General features: G+C 31.5%; 1 protein-coding gene across 1 annotated transcript; it reads right to left on the reverse strand.

Annotated features, from left to right (window-relative positions):
* Positions 1-497: 497 nt before the first annotated feature.
* On the reverse strand, positions 498-27,136 carry LOC112685910. The gene is made up of 3 exons (XM_025557957.1): positions 26,811-27,136; positions 3,764-4,025; positions 498-1,323 (listed from the first exon to the last, which is right to left on the reverse strand). The coding sequence occupies exons 2-3, from the start codon at positions 4,016-4,018 to the stop codon at positions 751-753; spliced, it is 828 nt and encodes a 275-aa protein (XP_025413742.1). The 5' UTR covers positions 4,019-4,025; positions 26,811-27,136; the 3' UTR covers positions 498-750.

The raw sequence follows: 27,136 nt of genomic DNA on the forward strand, positions 1-27,136 counted from the left end.
TACTTTATTTTAGACAATAATAAGGAATACGGCAATTGTAATAATGTTAATTAATGTTTAAATAAAGATGACCATTAAACATATAATATATATATACATCTACTAATATTCAAGTTACATTATTTACATGATTTCATGGGGAAATCTTAATATTGCTACATATGTACATCTAGTTACATTATCAAACCATTAATATTTATTAACAATATGCAATCATTGATCATGCGTTATTTAACAAAATCCATGATTTTTACGTTACTAAATGATAATGCAACATTACACTAAACATAATTTATCACAACTTCGATTTTTAAAATGTATACAGGACCAAAAAGATATGTATGTAATTGAAAACGATTTTAAACGATGTAACAATAGGAGTTTACTTTTAATTTCGGTATCAACACCGGAATTTCTCAGTGTAACAACTACATTATTACAAATTAAAATTATAAACTATAAATTAGAAATATATCTAATGTAATACGTAATGGATATTTTCACTAAGGACTAGGATAAAAAAATATTGTACGTCTATTCGAAGGATAGCAACAATTATAATATGGAAACGCGTCTGACAAGGCGTTTCGAGTATAAATAATTAGTGTGTATTTCAAATGCTAGTCGACTATCGATGAATGCACTCCGATTTTCGGACGATCGGACAACACTGACTGTACAGAGATCCCTATAAATAAATATTAACCCGTGCTAAAAACGCAGCAACGGGTGTCGCGTCCATTAGGCGATTCACTTCGCGCCACTCCCGGTGTCCAGCGGCTGCAGCATCGGCGCGGGCACGAGATTCTGCAGCGACAAGTACCTGGACCGGTCGGCCACCTCGACGTTGGTGATGTGCTCGAAGCAGCACGGTTGCGAGATGTGCGACTTGTCCGGGAGCCGGCGGACCGGAGCCGGCCGGTGCTTCAATTTTCGGCTCTGTTTCGACCGGTTGCCGGGGCCGGACAATCGAATGTTCTCCGGGTCGGACGTGAGCCGATCGATGTGCGACCACAGCTGATGGGCGGCCTCGGCGCAGTCGAAACTCAACCCGATCAGCTGGGTGTGGTCCGTTGATAAGCACATTGTGTGAAACCCTTGGCTGGACACCTTGTACGAGGTCAGGTTGTCGATAGTGTCCTGCCACAACGCGAAGCACGTGCCGCGTTCCACGAGCAGTATCTGGATACGCGGCTTGTCCCTGGACCGCGTCTCGCCGCTATCGTACAGCACCACCGGGATCCCGGTGAACTTCAAGTCCCAACTGCCTTCCAGTGACGAGTTGTGCAAGTACAAGTTGGCCATCGAACCGCACACGTACACCTGTAACGTAATTGCACCGTGTACATTAAACCGCACAATACGATATGTTAACCGGTGCCCCGGTGGACTTGGTATTCTCTTGTGTACAACTGTACTACGGTCGGAGGAAGTCCCTTCGAAAAAGTAAATTAATATTATATATTTGCAGTGTAAAATATATTGCACATGATATGTTATTACGTTTACATAGTCACTTACTCAAAGGGAGGCGTTTAGGGTTTCAAACCCCCCGAAATTCAGGAAAATTATTAAATATGTTTTTATAGTAGAATATGTATAATTTAAACCCACTTCGAAATATTTTTTTTTGTGTTAGCGCCTGTGTTTACATGAAAAAAAAAGTTTAAGGATTTCCCCATGAGACGTACCAATCAATTTTTTTGTGTTTTACAACCTAAATCGAACATTATATTCGCGCTCGTGCGTTCGCCGTAAAGATATAGTCACGAAACACTATACCCAAGTGTAACGTTTTCAATTACTAAACACATCGTTAGAAATTATTTAGCTGTATTGCTATACATTATTTCGTGTTCTTTCGAGCATTTCAGGATCCTCTCTCTTTTCTTACATTTTTTAGTAATTTATCGACGGTACGTTTATTTAGATTTAATTAATGGGTACTATATTTGCATTTAGGTTAATGAAATTACAATCTCAACATTTATTCTCAATAGCCTATTATACTATTTACTATTTGGAGCAGCAATATGTTAGAATAATGTAGTTATTGTTACAATATGTAGAAGTGTCAATAAATGTGGTAAATTCTGTTTCAACGATACTATTTTACTGAAAATGTCTCATTTAATTTTTTTTATTATACAATTTACACTTATTTTACATAAAATTTAGTTCGTATTTTAAATTTTTTTTTTATCAAATTCAATTTAATGATTTCAGCTTTTGTATATATTATAGATACGTCACAAAGTAATAGAGACCATAGTATAATAGTATCGTAATGTAAATTATATAACTTAAAAATTAAATTTAAATTTAAAACTCAAGTGTCTAAATTATAAAAGAACTATAGACTTATATTTATATATGTGTTTTAAATGTATTTCAATAAATTTTGATTTATAATAAATATATTTGTTTCTCGCATTTTAGGTAGATTCTACAATGAAAGTATAATAAAAAACGATTATAATTATGAAGTCATAGGATACATAGAATATAACAGTGAAACATTTACGATAGTCATAAGAAAAATTCTTATTTAAACCTGAATAGTATATTATTGTTGTATCTGTTGACTTCGATGGCGCTGCTACATACTAATTAGCTATTTTCGCTATTGTATACGCAGTGCTATATCATTAAGTATGGATTTGTAGCGGATAATCATTTAACTATCGATTTAATATGACTAAGTACATATGACATACCATTAATAAAATATTTATTAATATTTTAAATGTGCATGGTAGTTATTGATTGATTATGCAGAACGTATTGAGCATAACAATTATCTGCATAATGTTACTGCATTAAATGTATTTATATTTTTCACATTTTATTTTATTGCATGTCAAACATATCATTATAATGATTAATCCTGTGCATAAACATTACGTTTTTAATTAATAACTGTTGACTTTATTTATTTTTTGATTTTTTTTTATAACATATTTATTTTGAAGTACGCGCAATGAATAATGAGTTTAATAAGCACAAGTTATCGTATTTATAAACTATTATAGTATGCGAGGCAATTGAGTTTGAGTAAGAAGTCACATACCAACAAGTGATAACATTTAAATGTCATTAATTTTAGTTTAATCTGTTTAAATATATTATATCATATACATTTACATGTATTTAATACATTTTAATCCGATATGTTCCTACAAAGGATAGTTAAGTATTTTACATAATATAATCTATAGCATACACATATTATAAATTGAACAAAACTGTACAAAATTTTGTTTGACAAGTTTTATGGACAGTTTTTAATTAATATTAGGTAGTAAAATATACTTAACGCATCCGGCTAGCTAAGTCAAACACAATTTTATTTTATATTTGACCTAACACAGTTATTCATCTAGTTGTGATAACTAACATTTAAAAAATTACTTTTTAATGAATCTATAAACCATTTGGTGGTGTAAAGGTCAAAAATTAAAATGTATATTTGATTACTGTAAGACGAATTTTTAAGTGTGTAAATGCATTGATAATTAATCTGTACTTAGATATAAAAAAATAACAATAAAAAACCCGTTATACTTGTTAAAAAATTATAGATAATTATTATTTTAAAACATATTACGTTTTGTAGAAGAAATCATTTTAATATATTACTTACAGATTTTACATTTAATGAATGTCGATTGTTCAAACTCGTAATAATTAACAATAGTCAATGTTTAATACCCATTTGGCCCATTCGTATATTATCCTAAGAATTTTAAATGTAATTAAGCACCTGTGTTTTCAAGCCTTTGTAACACGATTGCACTTGAAGTTGATCTTTGTCCGAAAGCTCGGCACTTTCTCCGCTGCTGGCAGTACTGCTACTGCTACTGCTACTGCTACTGCTGCTGATGCCCATGTGCGGAGATTCCATGTTTTCCGAGAAATTTCCTCTGAGTGTCTGTTGATTTGGTACTACGTTGATTAGAGAACAAGCCGCGTAGCCCGAAGACATGGAATTAGGAGACACTGCAACACCTGGCGACATATCGATTCTGAAAAATAAAAACCTTTAGTAATGAAAAAAAAAAAATCATAAAAAGACAAATATTAAATTTCCGTTTTGAGCGGCTATATAAATATCAAGAAAATCGTTTAATGAATTCTATTGATTAAAACCTTTATAGTTTATACATTACATGTTCTAATAATGCGTAGACGTTTAAAAATAGTAGAAAGTCCTTTGTTATTAATATTGTTTTTTTTTTCTGGTTAATTATTTTATTGATACGTTTTATAAAACAATATTTGTTTTTTACAGTCGACTGTTACGATATCATTAGTGTTATTAAATAATATTTATACATACTATATACCTCTGTACGGTTTTAATGAATCAAGGTGTAATATATAGCTCAATAAAATTGCATTTTTCAATTAGTTAGTAATGCTGAGATGTGAAAAAACTCGGTTCGATTAAGACGGCTTCTAAAGTTTATACTATTCATCTCGTATATAAATAAACTGGTCGCAAGAATGCAGTTATTCGGGTAGATAAAACTATATAAAAAAGAACATTGCATCCGATTATCAAATGTACTACTACATTATTTATACGTATACTAACGGTACGATGAGTTTATTATTATTATACGACAGAACGGAATAATAATTATTGTGATAAGAATCTAGCGGATATCTTATACAAATAACGGCGGTAAGCACCGTGACGCAAGAAGCATTTGGTGTCATAGCAGAGCATGTATCGCATAAAATGTATGAACAATGAAGACGATAGTGACAACGACTTAATAGATATTACCGTTCATAACGTGTAATATTGTGTTTCAGTAATGTGACAGTCAAAATGATACGGAATATAATATTTATTTTTTATCTGTAAAGCGATGACAATATTGAGCCGAAAAAAAAAATAATTTTCTGTCGACGAGATAAGGGCTAGAAAACATTATTCGATAAGTATCCCAATATAAATATATATATATATATAATCATGGAATCCAAAATTGCCTAAGATTATTAGGGTTGAAAACGTTTTCTTGCGATGGAATTTATAGTCACGCGTTCCAATTCTAGATGGAATTATTGTCAACCTCTTCAAAGTGTATAAATCGCAACGAAAAGATGACTCCTGATGTGCTCTGAATTTTTATTGTTGGACTCGGTGACAACGAAGACAAAACAAAAATATTATTGAATCTGTATGCACATTCAAGTAAAACCGACAAAAATGTGGCCAATGAGGTTAGATTACTCCAAAAACATAATACAGGACAACTGATCCCTAATCGGCTAATCGGGTTGTGACACCCTCAGTTGGATCCCTACACCAACCCTGTCCACGTGCCTACGTGTACATGTATATATTTGTAAATATTGCTTTTGAACTTACATGGCCCTTGATTACAACTGAAGTGTTTGACGTCGTACGATTAGAATCATGATCGAACGGAACTTATACGTCTCAACGGTGCACGGTTAAAAACAATAATAATTGCGACAAAGAAATTTACTAAGTTCGTACGGCGTATTCTATGATGTACCGACAGTGCCAGTTTCCGTCACAAAACGTGCATGATCATTGTCTACGATCGCAGTAAAATACTACAATAATTATAAGTACGTAATATGATTATTATATACGCGTTCATTTTGAACACTGACGATCGTTTACAAATAATTCTAGATATTTCTTTTTCGTAATAAAAGCTTCATGTAGTGTTCGTGATGAACTGAGATTCGTAGAAATGGTAATCAATCTCATTGTTCCATCAATCAAATACGTCCTGTCTACAAAGTCGGAAGTATTATGTGCAAGATAAAAATGTCTATCAACGACAAGAATAAGGCGCACAACTATCTTAAGCTTAAACTCTATCTTACAGTCGTTTTTATTGTGGTACGGTTTAATTTATATTATTGTTTATACCATGATGTAAGGCTCGTACACGTTTTACAACTACGATAGTTAATGTCTATATAAACCATTAAACAGTACAATTAGAATTATTTTCATGTCATAACAATAATTATTTTAGTATCAAATGATCCATTTCGAATCATTGTCCATTAGCACACATAATAATAACATGCTCGTGATCGCGATAAACCTGACCGCACGAGATAAATTTCACTATAATCTCTCGAGTCGGTATAGTGTTTATAATACTGTACTTGTTGCGAAGCTGTAAAACGCGTTTGTAGGTGCCTACGAATTAAAATAAGCCTAAAAATTCTTATAAACGTATAAATTATCGAATGGAAACAAAACGTATGAACTAAGAAATACAAAGAGGTGAAATCTAAAACGTTTTCACTGACCGTATGATATTATGCGGTGATAACCGCCAACCATGATCTGCCGCACACAGCTTTCAACCACCTAATTGTTATCGTTGCGCTATTAGAACAGCAAACACGATAATCAATAAAGGAACTTACTTAAACGTCAATTAACGGTGGTTTTCACGTTTATTTACGAAGAGCGCCGTTGACAAATCTGAAACTAGGCCGATTTTCGTTGGTTTTTATCGTTGTTGCATGAATTATTTATGGCCATCGACAGTAATAATTATGAAATAATTTTGAAAACAGTTCGGACAAGTTTTAGTTCGGCGGTTCGTCGTATAATAGTCTGCATACGCGTTTCACGTTTTTAACATTATTTTTTCATCTGTTGGTGATCCCCCCCTCCCCAGCAAGAAGCTAGAAAATATTTGATTTTCCGTTCTATACCAATCGTAGTCATCTTGTAAATAGATAATATTCGTAAATGCTTGTTTGAAATACTTAATATAATTCGTAAATACTATTTATTAGCCGTAAGGTAGGTATACTGCAGTATTGATTTTGCTTGCATCAGATAGGAAAATATTAACATTAAAACTCATAAATATATTTATCTTATAACGAAGTCACTCCAAACTGTTTAATTTCGTATTACACAAAGTGTACCATACTTCACACAACTTTGTTCCCTGTTCCTACCCCCATCCCGTTTCTTGGTTTTCCCGATAGTTCAATTGTGAGTGTTTAAATGAGAAATGTTTCAGTATCTATGTAATTAAGCACTTCATGCAAAACCAATGATTCGATCGCGATATCTTCGATAAAATATATGTAAGTAAATAAATATAGAAACTAGTTTTATCGGGTCCATCTGCAAAAGGAAACGTTCCGGAAACCTACAACGAACGATAGTATTAATATTCAATCATTGCATTTGATTTTAGTTCACAGAATGATCAATTCATGTGCGCGGGATGCATTTTCAATTCGGTACGCAAATATCAACCCATCGTGGCGGATCTCGTAGCTTCCAATAATAATAATACCAAATGGTAATTGACCGTGGAGCAAAAATACTTTTAGCAGACCGTGGAAAGGACGCGAAAAAATTTTACGTGACCAATGGGAGAGACGATAAAAATATTGTTCATATAATATATCATATAATAGCATCGGTGCAAGTGTGTCACTCGGACAAGATGCAGGAAAAAAAACGAAAGAAAGAAAGAAAGAAATCTCCGATTGTTAGCGTTAATAATAGCATGTATTATATTGAAATTAAGTCAAACGGGTCTCGTTAGTGACGGATTTTTTTCACCATATAATAAATACTTGAATTATGTATAATATACGATAAAGTTATTTGGAAGAAAATGTCAAATTATTATTTGTACGGCCCGGAGGGGTAGTGTTAATAATAATTATACATGGCGTCAGAAATTCAATATGCCAAACTTGATACTAGGATATTGTTATTTTTTATAAGTGTGTACATAATATATAACTAAATATATAATTGATAAAATTGCACCAATACAACGTTATACAAACACGAACAGGATGTTGATTTTATTTTATTTAATATAATTTTGTTTGCATTATTAATAATTAAGGTACGTATAGCGAAACAGCAGTCAATAAAAGTAACTATTTATGTAGGTATTCGTCAATAAGAAAATTCGATAAGCTAATGGCATTGAAAAAAGTAATTTTTAATAACCAGGAATTGAAATAACTTCAAATCAATAGTCAGTCTATAAAATATTTATATATTTAATAATTTAGAATTTAGTGTAACAAATACGAATAATAGTTTTACATAATATTGTCATGATTAAATAATCTAAAAAATGCATTAACTGAATTCTTCATCTAGTTTCCATCATACTGTTTTCACCAAATTCTTATTTAGATTGAATAGTTTTGAAATATATAGTATTTTGTACAAGGAATATATCATTAATATTTTACTATTAGCTAAAATGTCAAGTTTCACTTATAATAATCATATTACACAAAATAGACACACTTACATACCAATGATTAATGAATAAATCATATGAAATGTAATCATGTGTGGTCTGACAATACACTTTCTTCGGGCAAATAAACTATTGGAAATTGTTTTAATATATTTTATGGAAAATATGCATTCGAAAATGATTTCTATTTGACAAGTTTATATAGAAAAGTTACCATCGATTCATGAGTTACGAGATAGGACCCCGAGGTTAGATAATTTTTAGTACAGATATGACTGTAACTGGTTAGGAAAAAAAAGAGCTCTCGAGTGTATTTTTTTTAAGTATTTTAGCTCTTAGCAATTCGGAAACACACGCAAACTGAGTAAGGTAAATATGGCTTTAAAATGTTTCAACCGCCGGGTGGACGACTGGTTTGGAACATATCCCACGTCGTATATGTTCAAGAAAAATAAAATAAAAAACGATCAAACAGGTTTTGCGGAGTCCATGGTCCAAGGCCATGATGTGTTTTTTTTTCGAAAATCAATTTTTGTTTCTTGTCGTCCACTTTCCACATGTATATATATTGGGTTGCGGAGGAAGAGAAGTTGCATCAATTGCATCTAAAAGCCCGGATATTTGCAGTGCGAAGAGACCCTGAAAAAATGTCTACACAGGGAAAGACGGTAGATTAAAAATTAGTGTACGAAATTCATTCAATTTTGATATGCAAATTGCGGAAAATTATTTATTTGTTATTCCTCGTTTAAACGTCTGTACGGTTTGTTACTGCAGTCGTCAAGGTAATATTTGAAGCAAAACGGTTGCTCCCGCATCGAAAAATAAAATTATTTTCCGCCGGATTCGGTTATTGGTATCATTAATACTAATAAATAACAATAATGACGGTGTTCAATTATTATTGTACGAATTCGTAAGAAATATAAAAACCCAAGGGCAGAGGAATACAGTATATTTTATTTGTTTCACAGCGTATACTGAAAAGCAATGACATAGAAGTAGTAGTAATAAACGATGGTCCTAAACATATTATTAAACACGACCCGTGAGAAAACAATTGTTTCCTCTGATCATACTATTATGTAATTATGTTTAAGTAGTTTTTTTTTTTTTTTACAAGTTGCGACGGACACTTTCATGTGTTGAATCAATAACAATATTAACATTATTGTCGAGGCAGCAAGAACTGTGGTGTCGAATATTATTATACGCGTTTACACCTGTATTTTGTATTATATTTGTTACGGAGTGACGAAACGTTTGGACGGAGAATTTGTTTAGATTATATTAATGTTCAATGTAAATAATAATTCCACGATATAGATATAGCAATGGTTGACGTAAATTAAGATTACACAACCGTTTTCTTTTAGTCTATGTCGTGGTTTCGTATAAAATATTAAGAAAACGGACGAATGTAATTCTTGAGGACTAGGTATATGTACATACTTTTTGTTTTGTGTAACCATACTTCGGAATAACGGGTTGTGAACTTAAATCGAACGAATGTAACGAGTACCTGTATATGATATGGAGAGATGAAACAACGAGCGCAGCAGAGAATTTCGTAACAATTTGTACGCAAAAACGGTAGTCCCCGTCGTGCCGCACATATATGCGTCAAACTGATTTGATTACTGCGATCATATAATATTACATAAAAACAACAACACACTAGCGAGTGATTGTGTTAATCAGCATTTGTCGGTCACCATCGCCTATTGACATCGGGTTTGTTATTGTAATAACAATGAAAAAACCCACCTTATTATAGGTATACGACCAAGAACATATATATGTATCCCCGTATCAACCATCATTCTATGAATAATTGATATCGGCGTGTGTAACCAACAGACTCATCGTATGTGAATTATGTAGAATAGAAAGAAACCGCGATGGGTTCAGTGAACCCCGTCAGACGGTTGTTTTAATGAAGAATGCGCCCCCTCCGGGACACGTGTACTTATTTTCAGGTCATCACCTTTGTTATTTTTTTTTTCTGGTTCATTTTCAGTGTATACCGAGTGATCAGAGATTCATTTGACAGCGATCACAAAAAAAAGAGAAAAACATTAGGGATTTTATTTTAAGAGAGTCGACCACTAAAAGCCATTAAAAAAAATTCAACAACCTCGTCAATAATTTTGGATTCAACTGTTTCGTATAACTTTCAACGTCATACATGATTCTGTATCTTTCATATTTATACCAGAAAACCGCTGTAATGTTCATTACTCTGTATACGTATATAAAAACGTTGAACACACACTATTATTGTCTCCCCGACAACCACCCGAAAATGTCTAAACCGGTTGCAGGTATGCGCGTAACGGCGACAGTGTAAAAGGGTAGGGCGCGTGTCTAATTCTGTGGAATTCCAAAGTGGTTATTATTATTATTATTATTGCTACGACGGCTGACGGAAACGATAGGTTAGGTACTGTCGCTGCCACTATACGTATTTCGACTTACACGTTCTACTGCCCACCCGTGTCACCCACTCGATGACGTAACGTTGCAGCCCATACCAATATATGGTACTACGATCGTTTCGGACGTTTACGCGTATGGCCGATGGACACACTTGTACGGCCGCCGCATCACTTTTGATTTTCTCAAGCACACGACATCACATCGCTCAGTTACTCGTTTATGCACACGTTATTGTGTTAAGCAAAATCGATTCGGCAACGCTCGATTGTAAGTATAGCAAAACGTAAAAATGTGGTTTCAACCTAGATAATATATTCGTATTTTATACACCAACGTAGAAATGAAGACGCTGAAAAACGATAAAAACGTCTGTCATTTTATTGACAACCATAACTACTGCAGTGTATTATACTCATCCATATATAGTACATTTCGAACGAGACGGAATATTATGTTTTTTACATTTTACCATTAGGTACTTGCTCGATTATTAATAATTGACATTTAAATATTATTTTATAGCGTATAAAAATTATTACTAGTAAGCCATAAATGTTCAACCTCAATGTAAATATATAATTTTATTTTTTCACTTTTCAGTGAATGACATTTATAATTTTATAAAATCACATGTTAGTTTACTATTGATAAATATTTTACCTTATTATTTAGACACAAACTTTTTTTATCATTTTATTTCGTAATACACAATACTATGGTAAATAATTTATTTATTTTATTATTATTATATTCACTATTCCAACGTAATTTAAAGTAGTGTAACATATTTATAGATAAGAAGTCCTAAAACTGAGTATAGCAACTTTATTATGTATTTGAAAAAAACTTAAATAAAATAAAAATGTAAAAATTAGTTATTATAAAACTTAAGATTTTAAATTAATGACTGTTTTTATAGTTATATTAAGAATGTAATTATTTTGAGAGAGAAGTGTTATAAAAACAATGATAATCACTGAGTGATGATCAAGCTGTTTGAAAGTAAAACTGATCAAACTCACGTATCTTACTTATACAAGGTATATATTAATTAGATTCGTAAAATACATCAAAAGTATGATGTTGAAGTTTGGATAAATATATAATAGGATTTATAACAGTAATAACGGCAAGTCATATCAAAAACGTTTTTCTTGAATTAAATAATTCATATTTATAATTATATAATACCTATACATTTTAAATTCATAAATATAATGCAATTTTTGCCATCCAAACAATGATTGAAATTGATAAAAAGAAATAATTTATTAATTTATCATTAAATATGGTAATAATCTATAATCTATAGTTTATTCTTATAGTGATTCGAAATTATATATTATATTTTCCAATCAAGTTGAAACTTCAATCAAATATGGTTATGACTGAGTGCATTTTTCAAGTTCAATAATATTTTGATTATGTTTGCATTCTGATGATTTATAATTTTGAATGTTGGAAAAGTTTGCTGATGTCTGTGTGATGATTATTGAAAACGTGAATATATTTTGTAAATGTTTGAAATCCTGCGAATGTATATTTTTTTCATAACTCATCATTGACAATTTATTGACATCGATTCGGTTTGGTCCACACTGAGTATTTTCATCGGATATAACATTTATTATTATTACAATAGATGTTTTTCACGTTTCAATAATATATATCTATGGAATGCAAAACGCTGTAGTGTATACAACACAATGCAATGATGGGCGAATACCGCACGTTAAAAGATGGACATCAAAACGGCAAATTCGAGACGCAAAATGAACCGTTGGAAAATAACTGCGACCCGTTACACCTGTGTGTGTGTATACGTATAAGTCGTGTGAAAAACAATTTTTCTCTCTCTCTCTCTCTCTCTCTCTCTCTCTCTCTATAAATGTAGGTATAACCATATTGCACTAATATAAGCTGTCATCCAGGTGTTACATTACATCCTTATTGTTATTATTATTGGACAGGGGATGAGCAACGTTACGGTCGGACGTGCATTTTTTTTTCATGAAAATGTATACATATGTTAACGGGAAATATTACTTCATAGTGGACTTTTTTATTCATAATTTTCGCACATTGAATGATAATTTGCACACATCTAACCGATAATCACCTATATTGAAACGTTTTTTCGATCCGATCGGCGACTGTCTCGCATCCATTATCTTCTTGATTTTTACGTGACCGCAAAAAAAAAAAAATCAAAAAGCCTATAATTTTGCTTACGACGACACCGCGGTAGAAAATGACATAAATATTTATTTTTTTTTTTATATAAATATGATTTTAATAAGACAGCGTTTCATCCCGTTGAATTATTAATAATTTTTATCAATGTGTGCAAATTTTTTTCCATACTAACTTTTCTTTGCCCAATAAATTAGTTTGTTATAGGGTATTTTCAATTCCATTTGATAATGAGTCAAAAAATATGATTCACACAAATACACACTAATTATCTATTCGAATACTTTTTTACGCACTTTTTATACAAATAACGTTCGTGTACAGTAAATAAATAATTAATAATACTAAATAAATAATTAAATCAAATAGAAAATGTTGATGTTATATTGATGTAATGCTATAATGAGCTTTGAAACCAACATGTTTGTAACAGCGTCGTGTTTACCTTCTTAAAAATAAAAAGATAGTACATTTATTTTTGTATATTAATCAAATGACAATTTAAATTAATTTTTGTACTACATTTTGATAATTAATATTCAGTTTATTGTGTGCTGTAGATGCTAAGATACCAAATAATTTGTATATAATTATCTTGTTCTCCAATTACATAAGGTTATATTTATTTATTAACTTCAGATTACGAGATTCATATGCGTAGTTTTGGAGTGTTATCAATACGCATTAAACAGACATCAATTTTGTTTTCAAAAATTAACTACTTAAAATAAAATGTACATAAATTAACGATTCGGAACATATTTCATAATACAGTGTAAATTATTTGTAATAATTAATTATCTACAGTTAAAATATTTTATACGCATATGTACATACATTTATTTATTTAATTATAATTCATACTTTTTGACTTTTACCCTAGGGAATTGTTTTATTTTTTATTTTGTAGAGGATAAAATTTTTATTTTTTAAATAATTTTTTGTTAGTTATATTTTAAACTAGAAAAATAAAGTTTATAAATGTTTATTTGTTTTAATACGTAGTTGTTCAAATCCTTGACATGTATTATTTGAACAAGTTTGTCATGAGGTCGTCTTGAATTCCAATAATGCATATAAATTATAAAAATATATTGTAAAAACAGATTTAATATATATTTATAAAATTCTATTCAACTCCATTGTATGGTGTACTATTTTTGAACGGATTTTAATTACTATTGAACCTCGAAATTTATTGATAATCGTTCTGATGAAGGTTTTTTTAAATACAATTTTCAATCAAATAGATTTTATAAATGAACTTGGCAATAATTATACTGGAAATTATATTCTACAGATATAATCTACATTTATAAAAGCTAATTATTTATGAACTATCGATTTATAAAAACCAACACATATTTTAATTACACATATAAAACTATCATTTGAGTCTCATACATATATTAGAATGGTTGCATAAGAAAAAAACCATTTTTTACCCTTTGGTGTAAAGATATATATAAAAAAGTCATGTGGTGACTGTTCTATAAATTATCCGATTATCAAATCATCCGAACAACTCGCATAATTGTGTTACACGATATAATAGTGTTTATAAAATAAAAGTTGTAAATAATAATAATAAATATATTACATAACTCATACACAATACAAATCGATTGATAAGGAATCATGAATAAAAAATAAAATTGGCCTTTATTAGTAACAATAATAAACAATAGAAAAACGATAGTCAAAAGAAATATCGTCGTTGTTCGTAATATTACGTTTTTGTTTCCGAGTGATTCGAACGAAGTTTTTGACTTGAGTCGTGGTATATATTTTACCATACAATATGTTCCTAGTTCAACCATTAATACGTGTATACTTGCGAGTCTATATTATTATTACGTTTTTACGCGGAACAAGTGTCCATACTCACTGAACATTTGTACTCACGGTGTGCGTACATCGGAATCACCGTGACCGGAAATCTCACACGTTTCTCGCAAATTAATCTACGGCAATTATAAATACAGTCGGCACATAAACGTATTAATAAATACACGCACACGAGAAAATCGTAACATGAAAAAACTACGATATTTATAATAATGTATAATAACATATACTCGTTCATTGTTGCACTGCAGCTTGTACGCGTTATTGTATCATGAGCGTATTTTTTTCTTCTTTTTTTCGTCTCATCCCACCGCTACACTCTTCCACGTGTAATAATAACATAATCGTATCTTTTCCCGGCATTCTCATCATACATTTCCTTGGGAACAAGACACCCGGAAGACAATTTTGCCGGGTGGACGACTGCCGGTGTACTCTACGCTGCGGCGGCCCGCGTCTCCGTGCAGCAGTTCTTTATTACTTGCACTACAATGATGATGACAAACGGCCAGAGTTCTAGTATTACAAACATCCCATCCTCGAAACATTTTGTCTTACTATACCGGGGACCCAAGATTAAGTTATTTTTCACGATGAATTTTTTAACAATACTCTACCACAATATAATTAGTATCAAAAATTCGGTTTTTTTTATTGTGATACATTTGGTTCCAATGACTATACACAGTATATCCACTCGTAGATCAAACATCGAGATTAAAAAGTAGAGTAAAAAAATATGCGCTCGAGAAATTCAAATATTCCGGTAAAGCTACTGTTAGACGATAAACAAAAATATAATACGATGGAGAACGAAAACGGGCGCGGCACTCATCGTCGCCGCCTCAGTTCTTTCGTTAGACATCAATTATACATTATTATTATACCGCGTCGGTAGGCCCACATGCGACGTCGCCACCGTGTTCGGACGTTTTCGGTGGTGTACACTTGTAAACCGATCGCGTGTGCATTATTATTACACACTCATATGCACTGCACTGCGAAGGCGCCCGAGTAGACCGTTTCGAACGTGTGGTATCTACCCACAACATGGTTCACCCCGACGATTTTATAATTATCGTCTCCTCCGTCCGCTTCCAGGCGGCACGTATTACTATCATCGTCAATAGCCGTATCGATTCGTGTACAACTAATACGGTTAGTTCATGCATTTGCACATCAATCTTGCAAAGTTGTATTTAATGCTGGATGACATAGAAATCCATTTAAAGGTACCACGTTTGAGTATGTGAAATCTTATTTTGCATGTTTTTGCATATTTGGCATATTTTTGTATATTTGGTATATTTATGCATATTTCTATTTTATGTTATACAGCATTCTATTAGAATCTATAAAAAATCGAATTGGAAAATATATATGAAATTAAAAATAGAAAGTGTACTATCTTTTCTTTTCTTATCTTTTTGATACTCGTACATTTAATGAATACATTTGTTTCAAAAATTTCAGATTTAAAATTAATTACTGACAAAAACGTACATTATATGCAGTTCATGAACGTTCAGGAATAGTATTAAATAATATTTAAAATCTATTTTTTTTTTTAAATGTCACATGATTAAATAAAATATAACTAAAAATGAATGGATAATCCATTTTACTTCAAAAATTATTTATGATTTTTTTAATAAACATATTTTAAGTGCTTAATTTTAAATATTTAGTGCATATAAATACATATTTTTTAACTTTTTAAGGCATATTTCAAATCATATCTTGCCAATTATAAGTGCATAAATGCACGTTTATTTAGGCATTTTTTAGGGCATGAACCCTGGTGATGACGAATATACTCTGATAATGTATAATTATATTATGTATCGAGTTTCTCAACCGAAGAGAAATACGCGCCTCTGCACACTCGACCGATTATAGGCGTATAGGTGCATCTGATCGCGACGACCGTGATTATATTGTTCACATACAAATATTACCGCTCCAATCGGTAAATAGGCCCCAGAGAGATGATGCGATCCTATTTTGCACAAACATTATATTATTATACGCACAAGCAAGCATAATATACATTTGAAATGAAAAACCTAGAAATCGATTTGCATCAAATACATATATGCGTATTCGATTTCAATGTTCCTATATATAGTAGCGCAAAAAGATGAATCGTCGTGTTCAATAGAATACAAAAAATGATTTCGAGTCAAGGTTGGAATAGTATTATGTACCAATTCAAATTATATTTTAATATTGAAATCATTTGGTTTGCATAATAAAGGTATTTTTTTATTTTTGTACATTAAAACTAAAAATGCTTATCATTTAAAAAGAACAAGATCGGATTCCGTTCTAAGCTTAGACAATTGTTAATCTAAGTTATACCTCAGAAATATATGCGGTTGATGAGTGAATTATATGGGTTGCGAAGAAATATAATGGCCGAGAATGAGAGCATTTGAAGAAACGTTAATTATACATTTTTGTAATTTGTATATCACTAGCATTAACGCGAGTACATATTATATTTTCATGTGTAATAACAGTACTGGATAGGTATATGGTTCCGAGACACTGAGTTTCTGGGCTGTTGTCAGATAACTAAAGTATTTTCATATTATATTTGTGTAGTATTTTAATAGTATACGTAGGTAGTATAGTATGGTAATAATTCAATTTGTGCCGCCCACCGAGCTTCACTTTTGATAATTCGCCAGTCCTATCCGGCTCGGATAATCGAATATAACGTTTTTCATATTTTATGAATGTTTGTCAAAATATTTGTTGATCAGAACAGCTTTTGCATATAATAAAATAATAATATGTTCTTTCGTTTTTCTTCTTCAAGAATAAATGTGTCGACGTTGTCAAATTAATTTGATTCCTGTATATTACGTTGTGAATAACGTTATATTAATTTATCTACTTACTTTAATCTTTGTTATCAACAGTTTTTTAGTATATATTAAGTTATTAATTTGCTATTTAACGGTGGCCATATGAAAAAAAAATCGGAGTTGTTCGTGAAATAATCTACTATTTTATACCGTATATATTTCAAGATTCAAACGTTTACAAAAAAAAAAAATCGACAGATCCAAAATGTTTTTTTTCCAATGATTTTTATATATAATGACATAACTAGTTTAGCATCAAATAATCAGGCTATAAAATACAAAATAACTCATTTTACTGGAAAAAAATGTAAACATAAAAACCACGTCCATTTTGAGGAATTCGGCATTTTTTCACTTTTTCTTCCGCCACGAAAAACTAGACTAAATAAACTATCTCTTTAAAGTACCGTATTTTTCATGTTTGTTTTACAATAGAGATACTGTAATTATACTAAACTTCTGGTGCTGTTATACCTGAAAGTTTGGGAGTAAGAAAAAAAAATATCTAGACAAATATTATATGATATTGCTACATCATAACCGTAGTGTTGTTCGAATAGTCCTGCAAACGGAATACGGAAGTGTATTAGTCTATTAGGATCCGAAAGAACATTCGTCGTCGGTGCGGGCGATCGTTTTCACGCGATAGCGAAATATAACAGCACGTGATCGAACTTTTTACGTGAATTCGTCTCATGGTGATGTTGTGCATTTAACAAATCTATGTAACACGTACGTGAGGAGATATAAAAATATAAAATACGATACGAAAGTGTGTGCGTGTGCGTATGCAACGGAATGCCGAAAAATCGTGTGACAAACAAAAGACGTTTGTCGTCGTGAGAGGTACACACGCACACATAAGACTTGTATAAAAGAGTATATGTAATGTGTACACGAGAATGTGCTCGCGTCGAACACATGTTATCTATATATGCGTATATTTTTCCGCCGCAGCATGTACGTGTGTAAGAAAAGCCGATCACGGGGGAACAACATCATCGTAGTAATAAAACTCGTTTATTTTGTATTTATTTATTTATTTTTTTTTTGTCGTCATTGTCATTGTACGAACTATTAAAATTTATGACGACCGGCTGCGCGCAGAACTGCACACAGCACGTAATTTTCTCGTCATTAATCGTCTTCAGGCGTGGGCGTGATACGCGAGCGCAGCGCGTTTTCCACGGTCGTCGCCGTCCGAATGCGACTTGGCATTGCGAGAATTTGTATAAATGCGAACGTTTCCCTATTAATTATGGACAACAACAATGCAGTGTGTGTGTACGAAATGCGATGTGATGCGAGAGAAAATTCGAACAGGACACCGATCGAAATACGGACACGCGCGCGTACAACGGCCGGAACGGAAAAAGTTTCCATTGTTAGTAAAAATCCGCATTTCGCACGACAAAACGCTGCAAATGCGTTATTATGTCATGTGCACGAATTACAATCGCGCAGAGTTGGTTCATTGGTTTCCACAGATGTAAACAACATTTCGTATAAATATAAAGCGTTACTAATAATATGCAACGCGTGGACGGCGTATTACATGAATGTATGTTCAAAAGACAATAACAATATCCTACTGACGTTTCGAACACGGTGTAGATAAATGCGCACAAGTAGTGTAGTCACATTAACGACGGTGGTCGTGAATTTCGATAAATCTCCCCTCCATCCACGGTCGTCGCGAGTAAAGGAGAAACATCGTGGGTCAACAATAGCCTCAACACGCGTAAGAGTCCTAATCATTTTTACCTTCGACCGTTTTAGTGCGATCCTATCGCAAACCTATCAACAAAAACATGACATAAAAACGTTCACGAAGCGTTCACTTCCTTATTATACAGCAGGACACGGTACAGCTGCAAGTATCTCATATATTTAATGGAGTCCGATCCACATAACATAATTGGCGCAATGAATATTTATCAGCGAAGGTCGAAAGTAAAAACGAGCGAATTTTTACTGCGCGACAAATACGAGACGAACTAAAGCGTGCGTGTCTTTATTAAATAGTATACCGATCAGTGAACGTTCAAGTGGTTTGCCCGGCCATTTTCTTTCGATATCGCTCACGCCACATAGATACTATAGTCCTGTGCATTATGTACGGGGAAATAGTGTGCGTGAGGATAATTCATAAAGGAATCGCGAAGGACCGCGGTATATTTAACCCAGACAGATGTGATTCTATTTTTTTTTTTTTTTAGCCGATAAATTATTTTTTTGCTATTTCCCTCTGAACATGGTCTTTACTACAATACGGACATCGTACACTACTGTTTGTGCGTGTGCAGAGTGAACGAGATGAACGAAACCACAAGTTTTTACTATGCCGATGATTTTTTCCTTTTAAAAAATATTTTCGAACATCGAATGGACGTGACCAAAATTTCGAAACGAAGATACACGCATCATAATTTATACTAACATAACCTTTTAAATGTTTGCCGCTTCCTCTTGCACACATGTAGCGTGATAAAATTTATTGAGATTCATTAAACGCGTTCGATTTCATTGACTGAAGGTGATTGTTGAAAAAACCACGAACAGTGATACAGGAGGCACATTATTATTATTATAATCATTACTCCTTCGGCACTTTCGTTTAGTGAAACGATCTTGAATATGATAGTTGGTTAATGTTTATTACCGAAGCAACGGTGGCGACGATCAAGTAGTTGACCCCGTAGACAGATCTCTACTGGTGACGTCATTCTTCTCTGAAAAGTCATTTCGCGTTGAGCTTAACAATAATAATAACATCAAGTAACAACCCATGTGTACAATACGCCTTCAAATTAAGTCTCTTATAAAAAAATCTTTAAGCATTCGCGTACACTGCGGGTATATTTAATTTCTGTTTTTTTTTTTACGATTTTCTTACACTTACGTTTAACACGTCCTAGACGTTAAATGGCGATGATTGAATGCGCTGAATTTAGAGTTAGTTGAATGCGTACTGCAGATGGCTGAAATTAGTTCTTCGTAACGCTAATAATAAAAATATTCTACAATAATTTTTATTGAGCTGTCCGTGATTTTTTTTTTTTTATTCAATCGTTAACAATTTAAAATTGTAGATTTCACGACCTTCATAACGGTCAATATCAGAAGCATTATTTTTGATAAATATAAAGAACATAATAAATAAGCATTTCTAAATGCATAACAGAAATGCAACGTTTTTTATTTTTTAAGTATCAAATTTTGTTGTTTTTATTTTTTGATAGGTCACTTTCCAAGTTTCGATTTATTTGTAAAACAACATCGTTTCGCTGTAAACCTACATTGGATTCTATACTACAACGGATGATAGAACAATTTAAATTTAAATATATGTTCAAAAAGAGAGTATAAATCCTGTTTAACATTTAAATACATACATAGTAATTTATAGGTGTTTACGCACCAATAAACCTACAAACACGCACTTCAAATATTCTACGTTCCTATTTAATTGTAATTGTATAAAATTTCTTTATAGTTTTCATTATCAATCGTCAGCATACTTGTACATACTGTGATGCAGTAAGAGCCAAAATATAAATTTTTAAGAAGTTCGTTTTTGATTCGAAACGTTGGGCTCGTAATATACATATACACGGTTATGTTTACACACTCATTGGAACAATAATACAAAAACAAACAATAATAATAGTTAGTTGTAAAATTCAATTTTCATATTATTATTATTATTATATTCAATCATCTTAGACCGTTACGTGCTTTTTCCTCTAATACACTTTCATCCTATATAAATAATGGATGTATTTTCTCGAGAATTTGTTAGTTCGAACAATATACAATTACAATATCGTGTATACGATCGAAACTCGAAACTTGTTTGTTATTGAGTTTATTATTCATCAAATACTCCTCGTATTGATTTTAATATGTAGTCGTATGTAGGATTGATTTTCAACTGGTATACATTATTTATAAACATGATATATATATATATAATAGACTGTTCCGTCTACATCGTTTTATCATATTTACTGTGTTGCGATTTCCGTTAAACGGGTGTGATATAATATTTTACAACATTTAAGTTGGCAACAAGAATATGCTTATGCAAATTCAATCGCGCGCGTTTATAACCATCAGTTTATTATAATATAAAAAAAATCCAAGCGATTAACCGGTTGTTGTGGCAAGTTTTAACGATTTTTACACACGTTTATTTTAAACCGTACGCTACGAATACATTTTAATCGAAACCGTTACGGACTATACGTGTATTCGTGTTGCATACATTCAGCCTCTGCATTCGAACCCGAGTAAGATGCAAATGATTTTCAATCGACCCGAGGTCAAATTCGAATAATCTACGATCGTACGAATTCGATACAGTTCACTCGTATTCGGCAGTAACGGAATAGATCGTGTACGATGTACGTACGCGACACATGAACAAAAATACGTTTATCAACGATTAGTCATTTCTCTCTTTGTTATTCCGAGAAACGAGTTCCGATCTCCCACTCGGTGCTACCTGATTATGGTCACTTGTCCGCTATCCAATTCGGACGGATACGGGACTAGATTTCGTCGAGCCCGATCCAAATGGTCGTTAGCGTATATGATACATTATGACAATGGTCATTTTCTAATCCGAAAATAGGTTAATTTAGCGACAACTGCGGGACATAATCAAATATCAGATTGATATTTTTCCCAACGTTCTTTTCATAAACAATTTGTTATCCTTTGTACTTCAGATAGTGTTTGTGCACCGTATCATCGTCGCGTAGACAATTATTGTTTTGATCGAGTACAATACAACGGTTTAAGATTTTCTTGATTTCACACATCTCGTTGACGATGGCGTATTCATAGAAGGTCTTAATAACGTACATTACATTAACTAAAAATACGAGTATTAAGCTTTTTATAAAATCGAATTTATTTTTTATTACGATGAAGCCACCAAGGGTTCGCGTTCACGACAAACGTGCGTGTTTAATTCCATTCGTTTTCGAGCGTTCTAATTTCATAACATTTCTTAATTTGATGGTAAATATTTAATTTCCCATAGGAATTAATAAAAAAAACTATCTTCGTTATTAAATAAAAGTAATTGAAAATTGAATCACGCATGTTATTTTATTATGGCCTTAAATATGAAGACTACATAATGCAATCATAATGTATGCAAAATACTAACACCATGTATATAGAGTAGAACACAATGGTCATATATAATTTAACTGCCCAAAATTTATTTCGATAAGTTAACGTATATATTATAGTGTATAAAGCCCAAGCATAGACTGCGTATTGTTTATACACATTAATGATATAACATACTACCACAGATTATATGAATAATAATAATAATAATTATATTCATATAAGCTGTGATACTATGAAGTATAGTTTCTAAGAAATGTGCGTTTCTGATAATAAATTGTAATCTGGCATATTCAATCAAAACTATTTCATTATGGCCGACTTCACTCGTGAACTAAGTAGAAATAAATATCTTAATAACTCAACATTAAAATAAAAAATAAAGTGTACAATAATTTTTTAAAGCGCATAATTTATGGCATAAATCTTTAATTGTTAGAAACAGTTGAGCATATAAAATATTTAAAAACCAATTACCTATGATAATATATGAATGTTAAATGTTTACTATAAAATTTTGGTTACTGGTATTCTGGTAAACAAATAAGAAGTTTTGATTATGAACGCTATTCGATGTCTAAATAAAATATGCAAAGTGTCGATTATTTACTTGGTTATTTAGTTAAAAAGTTTTAAATTCCTAAAATATTATTTTATTAGTGTAATAGATAACTTAAACATTTAAAAAACAAACAAATTAAATGTACAGTTGAATAGTTATGAAATATAGGTACCTACTTATAAATTTATGAGCATTCAAAAAACAATCTTTAAATAAAAAAATAACTCTCGAACACGTCATCAAAATATATGTCATAGACTGCGACAAATAATAAAACGTTAAATAATAATTAATAAAAATCAGCACATAATATGAAATTAAAATTAAAATTATATTTGTGAGTTTTATTCGTTATTTTCATTTTATTTTACATAATTATGTTTTTTTACGAGCCGAATTAATATTCCATTAAACTTACATTAATTAATATAATTATTATCTAAATAATATGTTTATTATATACATCGAAGTATACATACATAGCACATTTGCTTACATATGAATACAATGGGATATAAAATATTTAAAACTACAAAAAATGTTTGATGGTACACATTTGATAGGGACTACGTCATAACAACGATTAATATGTTTTCAAATTAAATAAATACTTATACTGATATATTATTGATTACAAAGAGATACAAAACTAAATTAATAAGATACATAATCATATATTTACGGAACACTAATGATTGAATTAATATAACGTATTTTGTTCACTATAATTTGTTATACGTTATACAATGATAATTTTTTGTTTATTATCTTTGACACTTGTATTAGTAAAATATGTTATCGTTGTTGATAAATACGATGGAGTAGATATAGACCATGTTCCGTGGCGATAAATTTGAACAAAATAAGACATAACACCTCTCTGAATTAAGTATATGTCAATGAAACAACGTCTATCGTTCGGAGGGTGGTAATGGTGAATGCGAGGACTGCAAGAAGACAAGGTGTGACAGGTTATCAGCTCGGAATGTAGGTACACCGTTAAAGGATCTCGGTGGTCAGATCACGTTTCTACAAAATATACGTGCTTGTTATCCCAATAAAAATGAAAGTACTTTATTATACCGGAGACCAGGGACAGTGGTCGAAATCAGTGAAAATATTTATGCGAAATATTTTTCCAGAGGGATTTTCTGTCAACATTGACAGTCGTTACAATAAATAATTTGGCTGACTATAGTTTATTTCAAAACTATTAAATAGAGTTCAGTACATCACTATTGTGATAAAATCAGTTATAATCTGATTGTCTATTCATTATTTTTTGGTCGAAGTTTCAGAACGTAATTGACATGGCAACTTTGCGCCGTCTAAATCATAAACGAGTGAGTACATGACACCGATGTCGAACAAAGAAAATTAGACGAGCAGTATTATAGTATTAGATATAGATATTATTGGAATGTTGCAGTATTTGATTAGAACATTTTATGACTTAATGAACTCATTGAACAACCGTTTTACCAGGAAAACCTTCGTAAACGAATAACATATTTTATGCATTGCTATTTGGGTTGAAGGAGAATACATGAAACGCAGTTTTTTCTCTTTGTTATCGCATTCGCGTCTTTTCCAGATGTCTATTGTTTCTATAATATACCTACGTCTGCGTGTAAGTATAATAATTCGCCACATATTTTAGTAAATTTTCCTAATCCACGCCTCTTGAGAAGCATTGTGATTAATGAATACTCGACAAGTGATAATATGAATCATCTCCGAATACGACGTACAGACTGTTGTTAAACCGATAAATTCTATACATAAATCTATACAACACGAAGGTTACACCGTCGCCGTGTTTGTTGTTTCTTCCGTAACCCCATAGCGACAAAAACGTACGACGACGCGTGAGTCACGCCGTTGATTAGAGCAGGGACCGCATGTGTGCGGAGTGCCATATATTTATTGTACTTTTTACTAAGCAAAGAAATGAAATGTGCAAAACTTGTTTTTGCATGGTCTTCCTCAAACTCGCATAAAATCTTATCCTTGACATTCGTTGAATATACGTGCGTCTGCATTAATACTCAAATAGGCAATCAACAACTACACTCCTTAACGGATATATCATACAAAATTAAATATTGCGTGTTATTTTTCAAACACAAAGTATTACTCACAATTATTTTTTCTTGAATATTGTTAAAGAATTGTACCTCGATAATTTTTTCTATAAATCAATTTACACTTACTTAACTAGACATTATTTTTGTCATTAAATTATGTTCTAAATGAGTTTTCGTAGTCTTACCAATCATTGCTAAATTTTGAACTTGTAATCCAACCTATTTTTAACTTACGGGTAAAATTATGCTTCTAGGCCAATGATATTTTATCATAATATTGTAGGCTTATTATTAATCAGTAATAATACGATAATTTTGATACGATTTTTATAATTTTTATGCATAGAAATTATAAGTATATAAATGCACACTTTTTCCTATACTCCGAGAGCTTTAAGATTTTAACTATCCTATATGACCTAATAAATTTTCAACTGTAAACCTAAGCTGCCATCAAACAGAACAAATTTAACCAAACGTATTATTATTGGTTATGAAAAATAATAACTTGAATACTTAAATACTGTAAATGCTATCTTAAACATTCGATTGCACTTCAATTTAACATACGATTACATTACATTATTTTGTAAGACTCATTGAAAATGAAAGTTATGGAAATCAAAATTTGATTACTTTAAGTAGTATTAACTCGGTAACTTAGTACATAGATAATAAGTAATAACAAGCACAAAAAAAATATTCTTAAATAACATTCATGGTAAAAAACCTAATGAATAATGGCTGTACTTCATACATCTAAATAATGAATGGGCAATAGAATATCCATCGAAAACCGGTTTTTTCGTATTCGTCATAAATATTTATAGTTTAGGATACCATATAGACATTTGAGAAGATTAATTTGTAAGTATTAAAATATCACAATCTTCACTAATTTTAATAAACATTGTTATATAGGTACGTTGTATAATTTATTCGAAGCAAGTTGTGTGTTCTTTAAAAACATAAAAAAACATACTTGCAATCTAGTCGTAGTATTAAATATTTGAAAGTTTTGTATCATTATATGGTTTAACACACATATATTATTAGAAGTCATATTATTCAGAAATGAAAAGGTTCGGGGAAAAAAATGTTTATAATTTATTCTCTTGTATTACTAGTTTTGAGAAATAAAATATTAGATTTTCCTGTTATTCATCATTATGTTAATTATGAATTGCTTAGATAAGTTTTGTCTAGTCACATGGATTGTTGGAAAATCTGTATTTTCATTTTATAATCTCGCAGAACATCGTCAATATTCCAATAAAAAATACCACAATACCAACATAATATGTGTAATTGGAATACACTATGTGTGACTACGAGTATTACACCTCACGTGGCGGAACTAATAATAATATTTCGTTAAAAAACGATTGTTAAATATTTTTACCTGATTAGCGAATCAAATGCGTTCAATCAGCAGCTCGTCAAAGGATCACGCAATTGCAATAAAAATACAATCTGTTTCACAACTACACTGTATCACGAAATCCAAAAAGTTCGTTATCGATTGTTCAATTGTTCAATTATTTCCAGCGAGGGGAATTGGGGTGGAAAGGAAAGAAAACAAAGACACGGGGAAACGTTTAACGAAAAACAACGGTCCGTTGTTACACACGAAACAGAATTATTATCATAAAACGATAAACGAGGAGAGTCATTTGGAAGACTCATACGCGTGCCGGTCGCTGATTCAAACTGCCCACCGTGCGCAAC

This window comes from Sipha flava, unplaced genomic scaffold (genome assembly GCF_003268045.1).
Source record: "Sipha flava isolate LNK unplaced genomic scaffold, YSA_version1 298_pilon_pilon, whole genome shotgun sequence".
Lineage (NCBI taxonomy): Eukaryota > Metazoa > Arthropoda > Insecta > Hemiptera > Aphididae > Sipha > Sipha flava.